Genomic DNA, 15225 nt, shown 5'->3' on the forward strand with positions numbered 1-15225 from the left:
TATAAAAGAACTGCAGCCCTGATTCCCAATTGTCCTTTTAAAATTACTTATTTATGCATTTATGTCTACCATTGATACTGCTCTATTACTATTAAACATGAAATTATTTTATTTAGATTTATTGATCTATCCCTTGTGCACTTAAGTATACAACATATTAGACCCTTCTCAGAAAGAAATATTTACCATCAAATGAGTTTTAAATATTTCTGTTAGAAGCTTATTTCTAAGATCAAATTACCAAAATTCACATATATTTTCCTTCTTTACTAAATCTAGATGACTGCAGTCAGAGTATTGTATCCAGGATATAAAAAATTCACCTTCTGTTCCTCAATTCATAGTCTTATGGGTTGATACATATAAAGCAAAATAATGTACATAAAAATAAATGCACATTTAAAAATACAAGAAAAGGGAAGCAAATGAATATTTTTCTTAGAATATTTTATCCCTGAAATTTTTTAAAAATGTGATGATATGTTTAGGACAGTGATTCAAAGAACATGGGATGTCATGCCTTATGAACCATTTTTTAAAAATTCAGCTGACTTTACCACCTCACCATGTTATGATGTGATAATTCTATATCAATAGCTAAAACTAAAAGCAAAATTTTGTGACAATCAGAGCTGTTATTCCCTACTTAGCTCACAATTACTCTGTCTGGAATCCTTTGTTAAGTAGTCTAAATTAAAAATTTAAGGAATAAAACAAACAGTTCCCCACCCTGCCAATAGTATTTCAAACTTGAATGTATGTAATAGAGACAAACACATCTCTAGGTTACAAACAAGTTTCATCCCTCAAATAAATACACCACCAAATATAAGACTTTAAAATTCTTCTGTTTTCCTCCTTCTATTAACTATGTAGTTTAATACACTTTACAATTCCTTTACCTATTTATACTTCATATCTATTTTTACAGTAACACCATCAACATAGTGAACAGAGTGCTATTTGATATTACCTTCTGAAACCTCAATGCCTCAATACACATCAGTAAGTGATAGAGATAAAAGATCAATAAATTATGAACTATATAAACCAGCAAGATGGTCCCACTTATTATACATATACATAGTAAATTCTTCAAGGCCATTCAATCTAAATCAATTAACATGCTTAAACTCTCATTCTTCAAAATAAAAATAATTTTTAAAATCCCACGGGTCTTTGTTTATGACTAAAAATAAATGTAATAAAAAGTACATGACAATTAAATATGAACTATGCCTGAAAAACGTGAACCATCTTTATCCTACCCAGAGACACAAATAGGATGACTTAATTACCCATCCTGCTGGCCCAGAGTCTGAAGCTCAGTGGTGTGTAAATTGTGGTGCAGAAAAACATTCTTCCTGCTGTACATGTGTAAAGAGATTGGCCCTCTTGGTGGCTGTCCAAACCTGCCTGTAAAGGTTGAATGCTGGCGGCCCACAGCAGCCTGGTCCTTTGGTTTCTCTAACAACGTGGAGAGTCCCTCTGTCTTAGCTGTTGGCTTCAGGGAGCTCTGCCCAACAGTGGTTCGTAAATTCTGTGTAACCTCTGAAGTGAGAGTTTCATAAGTTCCTCTGGAGTGTTTGATAACTTCTGCTAGTTCCTTGTCTTTCAAGAAATTACTGAAACATAAACTTGACAGTTGACAGGCCTTGTTTTTGTAAGGGCTTGTCTGGTCGGCTGCTGCGTATCTAAAATGGTCCTCGGTGGGAGTATGGATTGCTTTTCTGTCCCTTGTGCTGAGACTTTGGCTCACAATTCGATTTCGATATGTAGCCTAGAATAAAATACAGAGAGGGAAAGATGTTTTTAAGAACACATTCATAGTATACATAGAATGCAGAGTAGTATTTATACCTTGGTGCTCAAAACCTCAACTTTTCTGAGGTTGAGAAAAACATCAGTAGAAATTTCCATTGCAGCTAATTTTTCTGTGCAATACTACTACATATAGTGGTTAAATGGTTAATTTACTATAAAAGACATTTTGAAATTAATGTATCTTATTTCCTAAATTTGAATTTTAAAGCATAATCTGAAAATATAGGTTATTTTACTAAGTAATGAATATTAATGCATGAGGCAGTTATTTTGTGTTGGCTTAGTGTTTTACATTTTGAAGTACATTATTGAAGTACATACCCAGAGTGTTACTAGAAATGCATGTTAGACATGGCTTATTGAATCATGCTGTGTAGGAGGCAGAGTCAAAGCTGGTACTCAAATTCCTCTGAAGATTACAGTATATTGGTTTAGAAAAATACATTGAGGTAGAAACTAAAGCTAGGTGGCTCATTGTACAGGTGGAAGTAAAAATGAAAGACATATTAAACTATAAAGAATGAGAAGAAAATCAAGAGAAAGAGGTAGGGGGAGAGAGAGGAGCTACCTAGGTGGCAGTAGGTGGTACAGCATATGCTGAAGGAACCAGAGGAAATTTCTGCTAACTTGCATCTAAATGGCATACATCTAAATGGCATATCCATATTTTCACTTTTCCCTTGAAAATCTGCAAATCGAATCTCTTCTTAGACCCCAGTTTGCTTATCCAGCCACCATCACTGTTGTATAATTAATATCACTAATTTGACATCAAACCAAAAAAATTAATTTTAAACTGTGAAACTTACTCTTCCCTGTGTATTTTCCTCTTACTAAAAGGTACCTGTCAGGCTGACATCTTAAAATTATCTTTGTTTTCTCTGTTTTCTTCAGACTCTTTAAAATCAAGTGCTTGCTACTCTACTGTGAAAACACAATCTCCAGTCAACAAACTTCCTTAATATCTAATCTCCTGACCCAATGCTTGGCACAGATCAAGCATTTAACAAACATTTGCTGAATAAAGGTTATCTGTTAGTGATAATAATACATAATATGTATTTAGTGTGTACTTTATCTAGCATTCTGATAATGTTTTTACATAGTGGATCTTCATGAGAATCTTTTGAAGTAGCTTCTCTTACTCCTTATGCAAATTTTCTTGGGGGTAAGAACAGTAAAATATTTCCATTCAATTTTCATTGTTAAGGAAACTTGTAACTTACTCTTCTTTTAATTAGAGCTTTATAGTTATACATAGTATTTGGGTTTATCCCAACAAACTCATACATGCATGAGAATCAATTTCAGTTCATGATCCCCCCTTTCCCCTTCTGTCTTCCCTCCCCTCTCCTATTCTCCTTCCTCTGCTCTACTAGACTTCCTTTCACTCATCTACTAATTTGTATTTGATTGGTTCTTTATGTTATTAGCTTTCTTTTTCTCCATGACTAATTTTCAGCACTCTAGGTTTAGGACCTACTTAGAAACGTGAGCTTTTAATTTCTCTCCATCTCTATGACAGGACCACAGATGTTTTCTTAATTGTAGAATTTGTTACTAATGGATACTTAATCAACCTGTGTTTAGTTTCTGCAGCCAAATGCTAGACCATATCATGGGTACTACTTGAGAGTATCATGAGAAAAATATTTGGGGACAAAGGAGACATTAGTAAATCTATGATGAGAACACCAGCAGTGAACTGTCTTTTTCTAATAGTATTATTTTTAACTTTCAAACCATTATTATATAAATGTTTAAATAAAACTGTTTAACATATCTATCATCTCAATTATTTATTTATTTTTGTGGTCATCTTTTTTTTTTTTTTTTTTTTTTTTTACCATGTCGCCTAGGAAAGTTGAGAAGGTAGATAGATATTTCATATCCATTTCTCTAATATTACATTTTGAGACAAATTCATTTCTTTTCCCTCCCTTCCTTCCTTTCTTCCTTCCATTCTTCCTTCCTCTCTTACTGGAGACTGAACTGAACGCAGAGCACTCTATCACTGAGCTGCACTTGTAACCCCTTTTCATTACTTATTTTGAGACAGGGTCTTGTTAAATTGATGAGGCTGGCCTTGAACTTGTGACTGTCCTCAAACTGCTGAGTTGTTGGGATTAGAGGCATGCACCACAGTTCATTGTTCTCTTTATGTAATTGTTTTTGCCCTTCTGGGATGTATTAGATTGAACATACAGTTTTAGTAAATTCATGTTAAAAAAAAGATCAAATAACTCAAGCCCACAGGGAGTGGGCTCTCAAATATTATATCAGGTGCCTACAAAATACACGAGAATCTACCACAGAAAATGAAAAATATCACTTGCAATTTTTAAAGAAGAATACATATTTAAATCACTTATTCCTATCTATTTGACATAGATTTTTTTTTCATAAAGTTCTCTGTTTTGTTCACCATTAAGTGCAGGATTCATATGGAGATGGAAGATTGTATAGCCTAGGGATTAATAACCTGGATTGGGGGCCATTTATTAATTCACCTATTCGTATGGTAAATATTTATTGACTACTACTGAAGGGAAGGTGCTGCATAAATACTTGGAAATCATTCTGTTCAAAAGAGATCTAGATATTGCCTTCAGGCAGCTTAAAATTCAATGAGAAAAAAAAACTAGAATCACACGTTTTCTAACTGAGTGACTATGGCAAGTCAGTCAATTTTCCTGTTTCCAATTCCTTATCTGTGAAAGAAAGATTTATATTTATACCTGTGTCTTTATACTGAATTTTTTGAATAGGTAAGGAACTATTGTGTGCAAAATACCTAACATTATATCTTGAACATACTTATCTTGGTAGCAGCCACAGTAATAATAATAACAAAAACAATATAAAGTGACCAATAGACCATGAAATTACCTTGATAGGTGTTTATTTCATCCTTCAGAATTTAAAGCACTCCTATCTAAATTTAAAATGAAAGTAATTTTCTCTAGAATATTCTAATAATTTAATGTTTATTATTGTAGTTTGGCTTCAAAGAACACAAGACTATAACAGATTTTACTAAGAAGTTTACTGGGAATTTTCTCTAAGCCAACCCCTATGGAGGAATGAAGAAAGCAGAGTCAGGCAGAGGGTGAGATTAAATTAATTTATCTCCATTGATGATAAAGGGAGGTCTGAATTTGGAGTGGTTCTTCATAGTTCTCCCCAATTCAGGCAAGTAGTTGGGATTTTTTTTTTTTTTTGTAGTTGTAAATGGACAGAATGCCTTGATTTTATTTGTTTATTTTTATGTGATGCTAAGGATCAAACTTAGTGCTTCACACATGCTAGGAAAGCACTCTGCCACTGAGCTACAGTGGCATCCCAAGTAGGTAGGAATTTTATATGTGTAAGTCAACCTGCTACTGAACTACTATGGACTCTGGTAAGGGGAATTCTCTATGGTGAGTAGCTTTTCTTTTTCTCCCCCAGAGAAATTTCTAGAGAGGAATATTCTTGAGAGCTATCAATTGCCAACATTTTCAGCAAATGTGAAAATGAAAGCCTGAGTTCTGAAAGTAGGGGGTTCGGGTAGAAGGAGGAGGAAGTCACATCGCATCAAGATACTTAATGCTACCTTAAGTATCTTGTTCATGTTTAATATATTATGGGACAATTTGGCATAATGGAAAAAGCAATGACTCTTTAGCCAAAAGACTCCAATCTTGGCTATGCCACTATTGAACTACGTGACCTTGTATACACATACATATACACAGATCTTTGGCATCAAAGCCATTCAGTGAGACACCAAAATAGACAATGGAACTTGATCTTGAAGAAACACTAACAATCATTCACTTCTTTTAGTTCTAAAATTATAATTTTAGAATATATGTTTAATTTGACAAATTTGAAACATGTTTAGAAAAATACAGGGAAAGTTCCCTTGATTGAAAAAAAGTGAATACACACACACACACACACACACACACACACACACACATTTGTTTGCTCTGGCCTAGAGGAAAATAAATAACTCATTCGTGTTAATTCCTTTGATACTCTTGGAATCACTTCCTTGAAATGAATTTTCAGAGCATATGCCTAGCCACATTTTTCTCAAAATCAGAATTGTTTCCCCAAACTCAAATGTCTATGTTAGTCTATGTTAGTCTTTGGACAATTTAGCAATGAAACAGCTGTTCCTAGAGTTTCTGGCAGAGGACAAAAGAATAAAAAAATCTAGTGGTGAATCAGTCAAGTCTGCACCTTGAATATATGTAGTTGACTTCCTGTGATTCCCCCCACCACAAACACACACACACACACACACACACACACACACACACACACACACTGGAGCCTATAGCCAATATTTCATAAAATTCAAGATGCCACTGATTTTAACATGCGTTATTATTTTGCATACCACTAAGAAAGAAAAAACAAGCAAGCAAGCACAATATGGGGCACTAATCTGAAACAAGCAAACAAGCCATGCACTTTAATTTCAGTTTTTATGATCCATTAATTAGTCATACCAGCTTCTCATTGAAATTTCTTTTGTCTTTTGTTGCTTGGCATTTGATAGTTTTTTGAATTTATCTCAATGATTAAGTTTCATCCTCATGTAGGTATAGTTCCTCTTTATATTACAAAAACTATTTGGAGACAGTGTGACATGAAGGCATTCCAATTGCAAATATTTGTGTCACTAATACTCTGATTCTTTCTTTCTTGATTTTCTATACTCAAATTACTTTTGTCATAATACTAAAACTTGGTAAAATTCATCCTTAAAGAAGAATTAAATCATGGCATTTTCCAGTAAATGGATGGAATTGGAGAATATCATGCTAAGTGAAATAAGCCAATCCCAAAGAACTAAAGGCAGAACATTTTATCTGATATGTGGATGCTAATTCATAATAAGGGGATAGGGGGCTGGAGAGAAGAATAGAGATACTTTGGATTAGACAGAGGGAAGTGAAGGGAGGGGAGGGATTATAGGGGTATGAATGATAGTAAAATGAATTGAACATTATTATCCTATTTTGTGCATCTATGATTGCACTACCACTGTAACCCTACATCATGTACAACTAGAAGAATGAGAAATTATACTCCATTTATATATAATGTGTCAAAATGTATTCTACTGTCATGTGTAACTAATTAGAAGAAAAAAAAATTTTGAAATTATTATTATTATTATTATTATGTTTAATTTTTGAGGGGAGTCTTGCTATGTCACCCTGGTTGGGCTAGCCTCTATGATCCTCCAGAGTAGCTGGGATGATAGGTGTGCACCACAGCACCTGGCTTAAAAATATTTTTGAGTGGTAACTCTACAAGTATACCACCAATATGCACACTTCCAAACTTCTTAAGAATTTATTAGCATGATTCCTAACTGAAACAATCTATCTAGTACGGAATGTTCTTTCCACTGAAAATTCCCTTTCATTGGTAGACTGGTAAGTTTGGTCCATAGAGGTTAACATGTTACCTGAGTATTAAACTACCATGCACTGAGCATGTATATATTGTTTTGTTTGTTTGTTTTGTTTGTTTGTTTGTTTGTTTTCTGAAAAGTAGTTGAGAGTGTCTTTCCCAAGAGAGAGGTCAGCCTTTCAGAGGTGTTTTGTGGCCTCACTCCCCTTTACTTGTACCTTCCCCCATAAGAAATATCATGTAACTACAACATATGCCCTGAAGAAACAACAAGCCTTTCATAACTGTCAAAGTAATATGACAGAGATCTATAACATTAGAGATCAACACAACTGAAAAAAGAATCACTTTAAGGACATTTTGTCAATACTGTAGAAAATGAATCAAAGGACAGATACTGTAGAGTGACAGTTCTTAATCTCTTTCTTCTCCGTTGTACAAACGTGACAGATGGAGACACATTTCCTTGGCCAAAGCCAGGGGTATGAAAATACTCCCATTTAAATCTCTTTAACTCAATAATGTGTTTTCAAATCAGTGTCATCTTGCATTTCATTATCACCATTCATGAAAACATTTTAGATTTTGAAATGTAAATGCCAGTGGTCAGAATAAATTCCAATTAGTAAAAATAAAAAAAATAATAAAATTTGGTATTTTAGTAGTAACAGCAACATATTAATTAAAGATTCAACAGATGACTGACCCTCCTGATAACGGTCCTGTAGTGTCAAGATTGAGGTGGTCACTTCATTAGTTCAGACACAGTAGCTCAAATTGTGAATACCTTATCAGTAAACAAATGATAAACTCTGAAGTGCCTATGTTAATTTAACACAGATACATCAATATATGAACCAAAAATAATAGGAACCTGCAATATTATGATGTCAAAAAATTTGTTGCTAAATATGATTGTATATATGAAAATTGCTTTGAATAAAGGCATATACAATAGTACTCATTAAATACAAATGGAAATCTCTAAGTATTTAATGTATTTTCATTTTCTGTATTGTTTGTATATTAGTTTCTTTGAATTGTTTTTTATCTAATCCCAATACAATTCAGATTATATTGTCTTTTTTTAACAAAAAAATTTTCCCCCAAATATCAGCAAAGTTGCACATACTGGAATAATGTTTCTACACCATTAGATAATAATTTTAGATTCATTTGCCTCATTGTGTTTTCAACCTAATCCTGATCTTCACTATTATTTTGTTTCTGTTCATGAAAGCTAAGTTAGGCCTGGAGATACTTAAGGATCTCTTTACCAATCCTTTTCTAATGATCTTTGTAAATTATTTTAAGAAAATGAAATTAGCACTATGACATGTTTTAAGTAAGAATTCATTGGAAGTATCCCTGGTCTAAGTCACCTTCTCATTGAAGCACATCACTTAGAGGAAACTTATAGTTTCTATAGTGTTCCGGATGAAATCTGGTATTATCTAGGGGATCTGCTATTGGAGACATAAAGATCTTTTCTTGTAAAACTCCATCCCACTAGTTTCTAATGTAGTTTTAATGAAGGCCATAATTGGCTTAAACTTGAGCCTGTCAGAATAAAGTAATTTAAAATGATGTCAATGAAAAGAAAATAGTAGGTTTTCTATTATTGATAAAGCTTCATAAAATTCCAAGCATGTCTTGAATTCAGACAAAACAAATTTACTGTCAACTACAAATATTCAACAAGCTAGGGATAGGTGTTTTCAACACGTTTATCTGATATCTAAAGTTGAAAGGAAACAGGGTGGGAAAGGACTCTCATTCTGAACTCAGAGCTTACACTGTATAAGTTTAGAATTCTAGAAAACTGATGTCATTTTGTATAACATCTAAGATTTAGTGAATATTTATGATGTGACAAGATATGTGCCGTTTTATATGTCATCATTTTTTATATTTATTAGATGTCTTTGATTTGTTTTAAAGACAAGAAAACAAACTTTGGCCCTTAAATACTTACCTAGGATTCCAGGGTCGGTGGATAACAAAATGTAAATAGGAGCTTAAATGTTTGAATACCACAATTTAGCTCTCAACTAAGGGTTCCCAATTATTGATATTTGGCATTATTGACATTTGGAATCCTGTAATTCTTTGTTGTAGGAGTCTGTCCTATTCATTGAAGGGTGTTAAACAGCCTCCTTGGCTAGTACCTACCAGTGTCAGCTGCACCTGCACCCAGTTGTTACAACCAAAAAAGTCTCTAGACATTGCCAAATATCCCCTAGTGGGAGTGGGTAAATTGCCCCCAGTTGAGAACCACTGCCCTAAACTATGATGCTTCCCTAAATTAGATAAAAAGATAAAAGTCTAAAGCAAGTACATGTCAAAAAGAAAAGCCATTAGACATAAACTCATATCCTTGTTTTTAAATACTATGGCCATTAAAACAACAAAATAATGTCTTTTACTTAGCCAATTCAATGTACTAATAGACATTAGAAGCATTTGTAAACATAAATCTTGCTCAACAATGACACATGAGTGATTATATAGCATGGTGCATAAAGTCTGAAGATTTCTTTATTTAGAGTAACCAAGGAGCATTAGAGTTCCAACGAGTTTAATTAGCAGCATTTCACTCAGTGCTCTAAAAAAGATCTTAAAAATAACAACAACAATTTTTACAAATACAGAAAGGAGGCAACCCAGAGTGTCATAAACTACTTGAAAAGCAAATGTCCTCTTTGATTTGCACCACATAATGGATGCAATCAAAATGTTCCTCTTTCTAAATCACTACCACTGAACTGTCAATGGCGACTCTGACTACGTTTATTAAAAGTAACAGACTGCCCTTTTCCTGTCAGCATTGAGGGATATAATTTCTAAAGCAGTTATGAATATCAGGTCATGTCTTTGTGGAAGGTTTTGGCACTGTTGTACATGTGTCTGCGACCTTAGCTGTGAAATGTGTTTTCAGTGATAAAAGAAGAGTTTTGTTAAAGGTCTAGGAAACACTCTACCGCAGAGAGATTGTATACAAAAGCAGTTACTGCTTTGCAAGCAGGAAGCTCTGTAATAAATTCATGTATTAAACAAAAAGAGAAATTCAAAGGTGTTGGAATATAAGAACTGTTACTTTCAGATTGCACAAATTACCAAGAAGTATAAAATGGAAAACATATTTGTCTGGAGTTAAATTACTCCTTTGGCTCAACCTCACTCCTAAATCCTACAGGGGATACTATATTGTCCTGTTGGGTATTAGGACACAAAAAGGGTTAGAGAATATGCACAGAATAAGCAAGGCAAATGTTAATATGGCTGGCAAGGGTCCTGGTTACCAGGAGAGAAAGATCTCCTCTTCTCCTTCTCCTCTAGAGCAAAGTGAAAACATGGACCAGTTTCCTCATAAGTAACCAGGCATATGCCTCCTTGCTCTGTTCTTTAACTAGACTGAAGGAACTCTGGGTAGATCTAAGTCCTGGAAAATAACAAGTGTTTGTAAAACTAACAGGTCTGTATGTGGGGGTGTGCGAGCAGCTCGTGTGAGTAATTCTCCTTAGTTAAAAGGTGACTAAAATGAGAATATCAGATGATGCTTATAATAGCAATAAGGGGAGTGCTATCAGGAAAGGACTCAGTTCAGAAGACAGCTGAGAAAGTATTACTCTGCTCAGCTGAAATTCCAAGAAAAGTAGGATTTATAAATATAAGGGATGAGTGAGGGTTTAAGCCTAAGAGAAATAAGTAGGAACTAATTTTTATGTTTACAATTGTTGTGGCTCTATAGCATCAACTTAAAAAACGAGTCTCCTATCCAGGCACAAAGATGTCTAACACCTAGCACATGTGAGATTTTAAAATATTTACTGGAGAATAATATTCAAAGAATAATCTCAAAAACATACTTAAATGCACATGATGTCTTTTGTGTGAATAATTCATAGGCTTCATAGCCAATTGCTATTGCTTTATAAGGTAAAAATATTTTTTGTATTGAATAAATGAATAAATACATACAATAACACTGATTAAGTAAATCTAGATTATTGTTATTCCTGTTGTTTTCTAGACCTAATTACCATGATAAAATAACATGAGCCCTATTTTTTTTTTTTTTGCTTAAATTATTGTTTGAATAATTTTACCCTACAAGCTCTGGTGAGAGATTTTTAAAGTAATATATTATTTACCTAATCTAATAGATAACAGGAGAAAGGAAGTGAACTAAAAATACAACAATTCCACACTGGAATTTGTTGTTTTATATCAGGATTATGTAATACAGGTATAATTTTATTTTTAGGAATAATCTTGACCCATTGAGTAAAGACACTACATTCCTAAATGCAATGTATAATTTGAGGATACTATAAATGTAAACATAATTATAGCACTCCATTGACAGTGCAGTTTAAATTTTATGAATTCTTTTTACATAACCATTCCAATTTATCCTCATAAAAGTATGTTAAGACTGAATCTTAATGCTTCATTTCATTTTGTAGATGGAAAACTGAGACTCTTGATTGACTTAAGATGATTCAGACAGTAACATATGGTCTTTAGATTCCAAGTCCCATACAATATACTATCTCTTTGTCAAAAATTTAACTACACATGCTCAATTGTTTTGACATTAAAATTTCATTTTTGTTTAAATTCCTTTAGGTATTGAATTTTTTTTTCTTATTTTGGATTAAGTTTAGTAGGCAAAATAAATCCAGAATAAGACACATTACTACCAGATATCTTTAAGAAGTGAAACATTATAAGTTACTAGTCTTTTAACTTTTTCTATGAAGCACATTATTGTTAGAGAAGTGGGTTTAAAAGAAATTATGGGAAGAGGAAACATCCAGAAGATACAGGAAATTTGAAAGTAGGTAAGAATAATGTTAAAGAAAAGGGTCACAGGAAGTAGATAAAGAGTTCATCCATAGTTATATCGATCCCCTCCCCCCAGAGCAAATGTCAATGTAGTCAGTGTGAAAGAAGTATTATCCTAATAATATCAACCCACTTAGAGTCTTCGCTGAATTTATTGACCATTTTTTCACAATATTATTTTCTTAGTTGACGTTAAATGTTTTGAAGATCCGTTTATATTCAAGTTTTTTTTAAATTCAAAATATACTTCAGAAGTGATTTTTATGTAATCACCCATCTTGTATTATTACATTTGGCTATGTTATCTTTCAGAAGCTTGCACAATTTAAGGCTGAGCAGACATCATTCATGAAAGTTCTGGAAACATAATACAAGGCAGTGATGTAACAGAGAAAAACTTACATGTTTCTGCTTGATGGTTTGGTGACTTTATAAATTTAAAAGTGCTTCAAAGAATTTAGAACTCCAAAAAGTATTATAAACATATGTATGGAAATGTATAGTATGGAGAATTCCTTGTGATTTGTGATGAAGTGTATTCATTTTTCCCAGCCTAATATTCTGAAATGTTTTCACATAGAATAAATAAGAAATAAGATACAGCAGAAAATGAATTATGGTATGGAAAGTTATGGCCAGGATATCATTACCTACAAGTTAGAAACAATTTTTGAAGAAGCATGGAATTTCATGAATACATTCTTTCACTGTGTAAAAAGTTGAGCCTTGGAGATAATAAATTTATTTAATAATAGCAATTTTTAAAATAACCAATCATTTTTTTCTACTTAGGATGAGTTTATGGGTGTTGAAACACTTACTATAGAGTGTGAAAAGAAATTCTAAGGCTATTTTTTCTTTTGAAACCTGCTTTATCAAAGCAAATAAATTTCTTTACAAACTCAAGAGTAACCTCAAAAAGTCTGCTTAACAAAGAGAAAACAGATGGGCTGACAGCTTCAAAGTTAGTCATCCTTAAAAAGATCTAAAATTGATTTTTAAATAGAAAAAAATCAACAAAGCACAAAATTCAATGAGAGTCAGATAAACTTACAAATTGCTAAGACTTAAAAATGTTATTGTCACTTATCTTCATTTGATTAATATCAGTTATTGTCCTATAATTAATTCCATATATCATAACAAGTTTCTCACTGAAAATATGAATGTTTTCATTTATTTTGATTTAACAATAAAGAATCCAAGATGCTAGATAGGATATAAAGCTAATGTATTTTCCCTGGATTTTATAAGGAAAATATGGCTAGAGTGGATAAATGACTTGCCCTGAATTATAACAATTATTAGTAGTAATAATCAACAACCAGTTCAAGATTTCCCATAGCTTTGTTTGCTTAGTGTTTCTGTGCAGAACCATTAACTTTCACATCAATGCATGGACATAAGTTGTGCATCTGATGTAAAAAACAAAGGGCCAAAGGATGCATAATGGAATATCCAATTATAAATGCTAGACATTATATTTCAGCAATACTCATGAACTGTAGATATGTAAATGAGATTATAGCTGTTAAGTTTGTGTACTAAAAATGACAAATAAATAGACAAATTCTTAAGGTAGTGCATGGCAGATATTTTGTGCTTGTTTATGAGAAAGTAAAGTAAAGGGGTAAGTGTGTGGTGATAAAGCCTACATAAATAACCACTGACCTTTGCTAGTTGTGCTGTAATTAGCTGTAATTAAAAAGGAATGAGGTGATAACAGGACGTTGGCTAAGGGTAGCCCTATCTGCATTTTTCTGACTGAAGTTGTCTAGTGGCAGAAAGAGTAATTCTTCCCCTGCTACAGAGGTGAGGTCTCCCGCATTTCAATAAAGGCAATGTTGGAATTGGAATTTAGAGCTGAGGTGAATCAATACAGTAGCCATAAGTTGGTGGTTTTCACTCTAATATCAATATAGATTGGCAGATGCTACTTGGTAGAAAATGAGTTTTCCAAGAAACCAACTCAATAGACTGAGTGTGTGCTGTTACTGAATAATTTGGGCAATTTCCTACAAATCACTATTGGTGGAAGGCTGTCTAAGAAGGATTAAAATCCAAAAGTAGTTCAAAAGGACAGTGCATGTCCCTTATTATTTTTGTTTGTATTTCTTGTTTTCTTTGTTTTTTCTCCCTTTTACTAGTCATTCCATTCATACACTTAATTTAAATCAAACATAAATTATTTTTGCTTAAGAAATTAAACTAACACACATAAAAATAAAAAAAAAATAAGTAAGTCACTACAACAGTAAAAGTGTTTCAAGTCATACCAATAGTGAAAAATATGTGGTACAATATAATTCCTATGTCAAAAATGTTCCCAAAATAATTCTTTCTTTGGTTGTTACAACTTCTCAATTCCTTCTTATCTATTATTCTACCATCATTTCACTTTTACTCCTCCTGAAGACCTATAAATTAAGATGAAAACTTGGAATAGAACCACAATTTGACCCAGCTATCCCACTCCTCAGTTTATACCCAAAGGACTTAAAAACAGTGTATGACACAGCCACATTAATGTTTATAGAAGCACAATTCACAATAGCTAAATTGTGGAACCAACTTAGATGCCCTTCAGTTGATGAATGGATAAAGAAACTGTGGTATATAAACACAATGGAATATTTCTCAGAATTAAAAGAGAATAAAATCATGGCATTTTCAAGTAAATGGGTGAAGTTGGAGAATAGCATGCTAAGTGAAGTAAGCCAATCCCAAAAAACCAAAGGCCAAATGTTTTCTCTGACAAGTGGATATTGATCCATAATGGGGTGGGGTGGGGTTTATGGAAGAAATGGAGTGACTTTGGATAGGGCAAAGGGGAGGGAGGGTAAGGGAGAGGGGATGGGGGTAGGAAAGAGAGTGGAATGAGATGGACATCATTACCCTAAGTACACATATGAAGACACGAATGGTGTGACTCTACTTTGTGTACAACCAGAAAAATAAAAATTGTGCTTCATTTGTGTAGTATGAGTTGAAATGCATTTTGCTGTAATGAATAACAAATTCAAACAAAAAAGCAAACAAATTTTAAAACAAAACAAACAAAGTAACAGCTTACACATTGTTCTGCATTAAGAAGTCCTTAAGGGCGGGCTGGGGTTGTGGCTCAGTGGTAGAGCG

At 33.1% G+C, this 15225-nt stretch overlaps 1 protein-coding gene across 1 annotated transcript in view; it reads right to left on the reverse strand.

Annotated features, from left to right (window-relative positions):
• Positions 1-1294: 1294 nt before the first annotated feature.
• Ccser1 (coiled-coil serine rich protein 1) overlaps positions 1295-15225 on the reverse strand; it is a 1032529-nt gene continuing 1018598 nt past the window's right edge. The window contains exon 10 of the mRNA XM_076865083.2: positions 1295-1780. Coding sequence (XP_076721198.1) covers positions 1295-1780 — 486 coding nt within the window. The remainder of the gene's footprint in view (positions 1781-15225) is intronic.

Source organism: Callospermophilus lateralis, chromosome 8 (genome assembly GCF_048772815.1).
Source record: "Callospermophilus lateralis isolate mCalLat2 chromosome 8, mCalLat2.hap1, whole genome shotgun sequence".
Taxonomy (NCBI): domain Eukaryota; kingdom Metazoa; phylum Chordata; class Mammalia; order Rodentia; family Sciuridae; genus Callospermophilus; species Callospermophilus lateralis.